General features: G+C 42.7%; 1 protein-coding gene across 2 annotated transcripts in view; it reads left to right on the forward strand.

Annotated features, from left to right (window-relative positions):
- The window catches only part of LOC119971825 (outer dense fiber protein 3-like), a 52,977-nt gene extending 47,894 nt beyond the window's left edge, over positions 1–5,083 (forward strand). For both annotated transcript variants that reach the window (XM_038808021.1, XM_038808022.1), the window contains exon 7: positions 4,642–5,083. In XM_038808021.1, the coding sequence (XP_038663949.1) occupies positions 4,642–4,731 (90 nt within the window). In that variant the 3' untranslated portion in view covers positions 4,732–5,083. The remainder of the gene's footprint in view (positions 1–4,641) is intronic.
- The last annotated feature ends 4,856 nt before the right edge of the window (positions 5,084–9,939 follow it).

Consider the following 9,939-nt stretch of genomic DNA (forward strand, 5'->3'; position numbering starts at 1 on the left):
GGTATTTAACGGCGTCAACCAGTGCTGATGGTTGACGCCGTTCATCGTGGAGGTGGGTGACGGGGGGGGGGGGGGGGGGGGGGGAGAGAGAGAGAGAGAGAGAGAAATCACAGAGTGTGGGTGCCGGTGGGTTGGCGGGAGAGGGAGAGAGATCACAGAGTGCGGGTGCCGGTGGGTTGGGGGGGGCTTTTGTGTAGTCACGCCGGGAGGCGTTAATTACGTCGCCCGATGTCAGCGGGTGACGCCGACGTGAATGGCGTAACGCCGCTGCTGGCCCATTCGGGCCCGGAGAATACGCGATGTTTCGCGGGGCCCGACGCCGGGTCCCGGGCATCGCGACGGTCACCGGAGAATTTCGCCCCTAGTGTCACATTTTCTTTAATAATGCTCCTGTGAAACTTCTTGGGATGTTTCACTACCTTAAACGGTCTATATCAATGCAAGTCGTTGTTGACCACTGAGTTCAAGACTTATTCTCTTTGTTACATGACTTAACTAGGTTTTGGAACCATAGAAAAGTTACACCACAGGAGGCGGCCATTTTGCCCAACTTGTCCATGCCAGCTCTAGTACACCCAGGTGCTCTTTCTATCCCTTCCTGCACCCGTCCCATAGCTCTGTAGCTTCGAGCACTTAAGGTGCAGATCCAGGTACTTTTAAAGAGAGTTTAAGGTCTCTGCCTCCACCACCAGCTCAGGTGGCAAATTCCAGCTTCCCACTACCCTCTGCATAAAAAGGTTCTTCCTCATGTCCCCTCTACACCCTCTACATTTCCTGCCACTTATCTTGAATTCATGTCCCTGGTTCTAGAATTCTGTCAAGGGAAACAATTTTATTCTGTCCACTCTATCTCTTCCCTCATAATTTTGTACACCTCAATAAAGTCACCTCTCAGTCTTCTTTGTTCCAAGGAAAATAACCCCAATATATCCAATCTCTCCTCATAACCATACTTTTCTCGCCCTGGCAACATTCTTGTAAACCTCCTCTGCACTCTCTCCAGAGCAATTATGCCCTTTCTATAATGTGGCGACCAGAACTGCACACAATACTCCAGTTGTGGCCTCACCAGTGTTTTATTCAATTCCAAAAGCATATCCTTATTTTTACATTCTATACCTCTGCCAATGAAGGATAGCATTCCATATGCTTTCTTTACAACCTTGTCTACCTGAACTGTGCCTTTAGGGACCTGTGTACCTGTACACCAAGATCTCTCACTTCATCTTCCCCGCTTAGTATTTTCCCATTTATTGTGTGCTCCCTATAACTGTTTGACCTCCCTAAATGCATGACCTTGCATGTGTGTTAAAATCCATTGGCCACTTTACTGCCCACTCAACCAATATCATTTTGGAAATTATAGCTATCCTCTGCACTATCCACTACTCGGCCAATCTTTGTGCCATCTGCAAGTTTCCCAATCGTGCTCCCCACGTTCACGTCCAAATTGGTAATATATAACGCAAACAGTAAGGGTCCCAACACCGAGCCTTATGGAACACCACTCGAAATAACTTTCTATTCGCAAGAGCATCCATAAACCCTGGTTTTAGGGGCTGGTTTAGCACACGGCTAAATCGCTGGCTTTGAAAGCAGACCAAGGCTGGCCAGCAGCATGGTTCAATTCCAGTACCAGCCTCCCCGAACAGGCGCCAGAATGTGGCGACTAGGGGCTTTTCACAGTAACTTCATTTGAAGCCTACTCGTGACAATAAGCGATTTTCATTTTCATAAACCCTTTCTTTCCTGATACTAAGCCAACTTTTTATCCAATTTTCTACATCACCATGTATCCCAATGGGCCATTACTTTTTTTTAAATTTAGAGTACCCAATTAATTTTTTCTAATTAAGGAGCAATTTAGCGTGGTCAATCCGCCTACCCTGCACATATTTGGGTTGTGGGGCGAAACCCACGCAAACATGGGGAGAATGTACAAACTCCACACAGACAGTGACCCAGAGCTGGGATTGAACCTGGGACCTCGGCACCGTGAGGCAGCAGTACTAACCACTGCACCACCGTGCTGCCCCTTTTACTTTAATGAGCAATCTGCCTTGTTAAAATCCTTGCTGAATGCCAGGTACATAACATCCACTACACTACTTTCACCAACCCTTATTGTCACTTCCTCAACTAGTCCATGCCTTTCTCTGTGACACGTAGCACGGTAGCATGGTGGTTAGCATAAATGCTTCACAGCTCCAGGGTCCCAGGTTCGATTCCCGGCTGGGTCACTGTCTGTGTGGAGTCTGGACGTCCTCCCCCTGTGTGCGTGGGTTTCCTCCGGGTGCTCCGGTTTCCTCCCACAGTCCAAAGATGTGCGGGTTAGGTGGATTAGCCATGCTAAATTGCCCGTAGTGTCCTAAAAAAGTAAGGTTAAGGGGGGGGGGGGGTTGTTGGGTTACGGGTATAAGGTGGATACGTGGGTTTGAGTAGGGTGATCATTGCTCGGCACAACATCGAGGGCCGAAGGGCCTGTTCTGTGCTGTACTGTTCTATGTTCTATCTCTCAGGATTGATTCTACTAATTTGCGCACTACCGGCATAAGACTAACTGACCTATAATTGTTTGGCATTTCCTTCAATCCCTTTTTAAACAATAGAACTATGTTTGCATTTCTTCAGTCCTCTAGTACCTCCCCTGTATCTAGTGAGGATTGCAAAATCATCCTACGAGCATCTTCTATCTCCTCCCTAACCACCTTCAGTAACCTTAGAAACAATCCATCTGGCCCCGGAGACTTATCTACTTTCAAGGATTCCAACCATTCGAGTACTTCCTCTCTCTTTATGATTATCGCTCCAATATCTGGACTGCGATATCTGCATCATCCCTTTCCTTTGTAAAGACAAAATATTAATTTAAAACCCTCCCCACAGCCTCTGCATATACACACACAAGATCCCTTCTTCATCTTTGATAAGGACACTTTTTCCTTAACTAAACTTTTACCCCACTAATATTTTAGGAAAACATCTTTGGATTTTCTTTAACTTTACTTACTAATCTTTTTTCATGCCCTTTCTTTGATTTCCTTATTTCTTTTTTTACTGTGTCCCTGAACTTCCTACATTTGTCAAGGTTATCCGCAGTGTTTTAATTCAGTTGTCACGAGAAAACAGCAATTAGCAGTAACAATAAAAATGTAGAACCCATGATGAATTCTAACAGTCTTGGAAGTTTAATAAAAAAAATCCATGATTAGTATCAAGAAAAACAGTTGTCGCAGAACCAAATTGGTTATTCTCTCTTCAGCCATTCCAGCTTCAGTTCACGTAGAGCATAGAGAATCTGCCTTATTCATCCTGCACTGATTCAGTGAAAATAAAACTAAAGAGCGATTTCTGAACACAAGATGGAAGGACAGATAGATAACATTTGAGTCGGTGCCATTGGACATTCCTTAATATCCATACACAAGGTCACAGGAAAGAGCCTTCAGTGTCAGTAAGGTGCAGATTCTGCAGCAAGTATTGGCTCCCCAGCTGTCTTTAAAGTAAAAGATTTAAAGCATAGAATGCACAAGGATGGATTGAAAGGTATTTATTTGTGCAAGTGCCTTAAAGTAATGTTCTCCTCCTCCAAATGCCCACCACTGCAATGGTGTCTTGGTTTTACCCAGAACAAAATACTTTATAAGTGACTAAGTGTGCATTTGTGCCACTGAGTGAATCCTACCAAATTCTCAATGGCAGTAAATTAGACATTGGAATTTACGTTCCATTGTCAGTTGAAAGTGGAAATGCGAGAGAACAGGGATTCTGCAAATCAAAACCAGAAAAATTAAAAGTCAGCCACATTTATAAAACTCAGAATTAGACAAACACTAGAATGCAAGATAACTGGAATTGCAAAAGCACCTGCTGCTTTGGAATAGAGGCATTTAACTAAGACTAGTTAAATGCCGTATTTATCACAGAGGTCTCCACCTGTGTTTTTGGGGATTGTGTTCTGTGATCCCATTCATTTTCTTAAGGCCCCAGGTATGGTTTATGGGATCTGAAAAATGGGAGAGCTAGAGTCAGTAACGGAAATTAATTTTTAAAACTTTCATCAGCAAATAAATTAAAATCGGTCAGGAATTCTGATCGGATTTGCTGCACTTAAGACCTGTTTGATCAGAAATGGCTGGTTCAACTGAAGATTTTCAAATACACCAGTATGCTATTTATACTTTTCATTTCCCAAATATATTTTTTGCTGTGAGTATTGAGTGCTGAACTGTATTGCGATAGTGAAGAGAGTATAGAATTCAGTAATGTGTGCGCACAGACTGCTTCCTCACACAGGCTATATACCGAATCATAGAATAAATAAATAAACTGCCTTTATAAAAGAGTGAGGGAGGTGTGCGTGGAAAGGAAATGCCAGTACAGACCAATTGGAGAGAATGGCTTGTTCCCGATGTATAAATTCTGTCTAAAAGACAATTTGAGATACGGTGAATTGTTTTCAGAGGATTGCCAAGCAGTGCCATTTTAATTCACTTTACAATCCGAGAACATTTTTGGATTCAAAGGATAGAGTTGGTTTAAATATGCTTATTGTTTGTAATTCTGAAATGAACAACAACTTTGAAATGCTCATTTTACTTGCCTGAAATTGACCACAATGCCTCTCTCTGACTCACACAGGTTATAGCGAATCGCAATATAGCTCCTGCTTTCTCCTTTGGCGTCAGGCACTCTGAGTATCTGGCACCAGTAATCGTCAATGCTGTGTAACATCACAAATTTCTTGTTACTTGGAAAATGTTAAACCTTGTATACAATTTGCCATTTCTGATCCAAGTTCCTTTCCTTTGTTTTGTTTTCCTCGAATCATTTACAACGTTACTATTTCTGTGGAGATCATCCCAGGTGATACATTTTTTAAAGAATCAGCCACCCAGATAACGGGGCCTATGCCTGTGCTTCCCCTCCCAAGGATGATGGGACAAGGGTCTCTTTGAGATTCTCACACCTGGTGATGGGACATGGCTCTGTGTTTGTGATTTCCCTGCACCGTGCTGGAATGTGGATTGGTGCCTGTGATTCTCCCACTCAGATGATGGGACGTGGGTCTGTATCTGTAACTCTCTCACATGTTAGGGCAGCACGGTAGCATTGTGGATAGCACAATTGCTTCACAGCTCCAGGGTCCCAGGTTCGATTCCGGCTTGGGTCACTGTCTGTGCGGAGTCTGCACATCCTCCCCGTATGTGCGTGGGCTTCCTCCGGGTGCTCCGGTTTCCTCCCACAGTCCAAAGATGTGCAGGTTCGGTGGATTGGCCATGATAAATTGCTCTTAGTGTCCAAAATTGCCCTTAGTGTTGGGTGGGGTTACTGGGTTATGGGGATAGGGTGGAGGTGTTGACCTTGGGTAGGGTGCTCTTTCCAGGAGCCGGTGCAGACTCGATGGGCCGAATGGCCTCCTTCTGCACTGTAAATTCTATGATAATCTATTCTATGATGTTGATGGGACATGAGTGTGTCTCCACACTTTTCCCACATGATGACGGGACGTGGCTCCATGTCTATGAGTCACCTATATTCCTCTTCCACTTTCAGTCACACCACTGTGTGTTGCAAAATATAGTCAGACATTTCCTTCAGGAAGAAAATAGCACCAAGAACTGGAATAAATTGAGTAAAGGTTTCAGGTCTGTGGTCTTTCGTCAAAAGTCATCAATGTGAAAGGTGAACTCTGGAGAGAGAAACGCAGATACTGCTTGACCCTTTAAATATTTCCAGCATTTTCTGTTTTTATTTCAGACTTCCAGTACGTGCAGTATTTTACATTTAAATTGTTCGGTTTTTAAAGCTCCCGGATACTTGCTGTGCAGAAGTCAGAATAAATGTTTCCTTCTTGAGAGCAAGTAAAGGGGAAGAACAGCCATGAACGCCAGTTCGATCAAACTCAGCCAGGCAGGCCAAGCAAAGGACAGGCAGGAGAGTAGTTTGTCACAGGTCACACATGGTGGCCTGTGAACCAAAGTAGGCCTGGGCTCCAACCTTCAATAGCTGTGAATTAGTTCAAGAAAAACTATTATCCAGAACTGCCCCAAATAGAATAGAATAACAACGTCTAGGCAAACTGCAATTCCTCAGGTAACATACCATTTTGGTTAACACATCAATACAAGTTGCACTGATGTAAGGATTTTCAGCAAGGTTCATTCACTGAGATCAAACCAATTCAGAATATTTGCACGAGTTCTATTCTGGGTAGCTGCAATGCATTGGGTTGCAAATGTAAAATTAAACCCCCGAATTAAAGGAATAGTTTAATTGTAATACCTTGAACTATTTAATAAATCATTGAGTAAGATATTTTCTGTCTCATTTACTTGTTTTTTTTGTGGGTTTGAAGAGAGTGATATGTAAATTGTTCCAGAGAGGAAAATCTGATAATGGCAACATTGTAAGGCCAGAACTGTTAATTCACAAGGCAGTCCCAGGGATGGGTATTACAAGACTCTGCTTGATAACATAACAAACAGCAAGCCCAAAACTCTCATTATAGGCAAGGCACTTCAGCTCTGTCTAGCATTGGCATACCAGAGGCTTGCAGCTATGTTGTTGATAATGTTGGTCGAGTTAAGCTTCTTTGGTTAACGTAGCCCAGGTCCTACTATCATTGAGGAATTGTGAATGAAACTGGATAGATTTAAGGAAACACTAAACAGGAAGGAATAGATTCAGAGATGACTGGAAGGTTAGTCAAACAAGGGGAGGGTGGTGAAGGAGGATGCTTTTAAAAGGCAGACCGATAGGCTGAGAAATATAGAGGAAGGAATCCAGAGCACAAAGTTATGTCACTAATATTGGAATGGCTTGGGGACATGTACGACAGTCAAAGGAGTGGAGTATTCTCAGGATGGGAAAGATTGCAGGATTCATATGGAGGGGGGACTTCAGGGATGGTGATTATAAATTTAACAGGCTGAAGAGTTTCGATTAGTCAGAGAGGATGTTGGAGAGAAAGAGGAACAAGAGGGCTGAACACATACAAGAGTGTTTGAACCAGGTAGAGTTTTCCACAGGGAGGCTGAGCATTGAACTAGGAAAACTCTGGAACATTTAAGGTGATAAATAGATATCAAGAGGATGTGACAAACTATATAAACGTAAGCAGATACTTTACTATACAAGGATATTGTGACCTGTGTCAATGTTAAAGACACCACAGAAAAACGGTGGTGAAAATCATTAAACATTCTGAAGTTATCTTCAGTTGCAACGCTTTATAGCTGAACTTACTTCACTATAATAATCCATTTGTGTAGATTATGTTAAGCGATTCTATAATTGAAACACAATTCGGCAGCAAACTCTCAAATTAATCAATATACAATTTGGTGCACCAATCATCTGCTTCCATTTACTTTGGACCATCATTGGGATCATTGTGAGTTCTTAAAATACAGACAGCAGCAAGATCTCTATTACAGCCTCATGATTCCTCCCCACAGCTCCAAACCCCCTCAGTCACTGCCCACTCTCCCGCATCTCCCTTGCCTCAGCAATGCGATTATTATTATTATAACTAGTTCTCAGCATACCCAGAGGTCCATCTCTTACACCATGGATAGAAACGACGCTGGAGCGATGAGGGTGCAGGATTGTTGTGCTGCTCCTACTGACAACATATTGTCGATTAACACTGATCAGAGAGTGAGGAGGAGGGATAATTCCTTCAATTGTGTGTGTGATAAAGGTGGGATAGTCAGTCAACCTGACATTTTTGTTTGTAAGAGAAAATGTTTCATACAATTCTGAAAACTCCCAAATATTTGATAAACTTCAAAACTAAACATCTGAACTAACAATCCCCGAGGAAATTAAGTTGTGGTCACAAGAAGTGCAATTTCTTGCAGAATCAGAATAGTTCCAGCACAGAAGGAAGCCATTCAGCCAGCTGAATCCATGCAGCACTCTGCCTGTTCCAATCCCACTCGTAGTACTACACAACCACATATCCACTGGGGGGGGGGGGGGGGGCTGGTTTAGCATAGGGTTAAATATCTGGCTTTTGAAGCAGACCAAGGCAGGCCAGCAGTGCAGGTTCAATTCCCGTACCAGCCTCCCCGAACAGGCGCCGGAATGTGGCGACTAGGGGCTTTTCACGGTAACTTCATTTGAAGCGTACTTGTGACAATAAGCGATTTTCATTCCATTTCAGCCACGGTAAACTGGGAAGCTAGATTTAAAGATGCCAGCAGATAAGCAATGACAAACATTTAAATAATTCATTGATAATTTTGCAACCGTCAAGAAATCAAAACGCCGATCAGAAAAGTGATCTAACTGTGGCTAACCAGGCTTCATGGCAGAAGACACAAAAAAATTCCAGAAATAGTGGGGAACCGAGGGACTGAGAGAGAATGAAAAACTTAATGGGATTGATAGCCAACAAATTTATTTGAACCCATGGCCTTCATCAGAAGGTTTTAAAAGAGATGGCTGCAGAGATAGTGGATGCTTGGTTTTGATCTTTCAGAATTCCATAGACCCTAGAAAGCACTAGAAAGCTCTCTGCGAATTGAAAGGAAGCAAATATAACCCTGAAGTTCAAGAGGAAGAGAAAACAATCAATGGCAAGGCCACTCAGAAAATCATATGATTGGACAGAGTTTAAAAAAGATTTATAAAAGGGAAATTGTGTTAGACAAATCTGCTGAGAGTATCTGGGAGGGTGTAAAGTGCAAGGTGAATGAGAAAGAACCGGTGGATGCAGCATATTTGGATCTTCACAAAAACATAACATGGCACAAATTACTACACAAAATTAGTGCTCATGGGATTGAGTGCAACAATTTAGTTTGAATTGAGGATTGATTATTTTATGATGGCTGTGTAGTCCAAGGGTATCTGGGAAGTGTTGATATGGGACTCGGAAACAGTATTGTCACAGCGTGGTGTAGAGAAACACATGACCTAAGACTGGGGTCAGTTGTGAACTTGACGAGAGTCCTGTGTGGAAGTAAGCATGGAGTTAGCTCATAGCTTGAATTATACCCTGTATATGTACATACTCATGTGTTATCAATAAACAGTTAATGTTCAACTACACAAGACTCAGAATATCTTTGTGAGCCCTACTGACATGATGGCAGCAAAGGGAAAAACACAGAATCTCAGAAACTGCAGTCGAAATTCAAATGCTGGAAAACTAAAGGAACAGAATTCTGACCTGATTAAAAGCACCTAAAGTGAAGACACAGAGGGAGATCGCCTGTGCGAAGCTCCAATGCAGAACTGGAAGCTGAAAGAAGACTCCACTGGACAGCAGAGAGCCCCACAAGAGTTCATGGGCCCTATTGTAAATTCCCAAAGAGTGCAGAATCAAAGGCATAGTGGGGTGAGCAAAAATAAAAATCATTTCTCAGCCAGGACCAGTTTAAAAAGCCTCAATGCTGAAAAAAAAAGTCAGATCTGCCCATTTCCAAAAGCAGTGTAGCCAGACCGGGTTGAAGCAGTGCCAAAGCTGGCAGAGTTTGTTAGAAGAAAAACACAAGGCTTAAAAAGCTCAACGAGAGCTGACGATCCAATGTGAAGGAAATTCTCCGATAGCAGGGAAGGCTCCAAATAATTAATTTAACAAATCATTGCAAAAAAACTAAAGCCCAAAGAGGTCTGCTTTCACAATGGGAGTCCAAAATGCAACAAGCACGGGAAGAGTCTTTGACAAACCGATTATACTGTGGCACCATCTTTAATGCCTGCACAGCATTTAAAGCTGTACTCACCTGAACTTTAAAGCAACCACTGACAACAAATCAACATTACCCGACCAATTTGGACTGATCCAAGGGCCAGACCAAATACAAGATTGGGGATTTTGACAGAAAATATTGTTAAGATACAAGATGGTTTCAGGATTATATAAAAGACAGAAGCTAAACAAATGAATACACTACTTTATGGAGTAGGTCCGATAGCCGATGATAT

This window comes from Scyliorhinus canicula, chromosome 9 (genome assembly GCF_902713615.1).
Source record: "Scyliorhinus canicula chromosome 9, sScyCan1.1, whole genome shotgun sequence".
Classification (NCBI taxonomy): domain Eukaryota; kingdom Metazoa; phylum Chordata; class Chondrichthyes; order Carcharhiniformes; family Scyliorhinidae; genus Scyliorhinus; species Scyliorhinus canicula.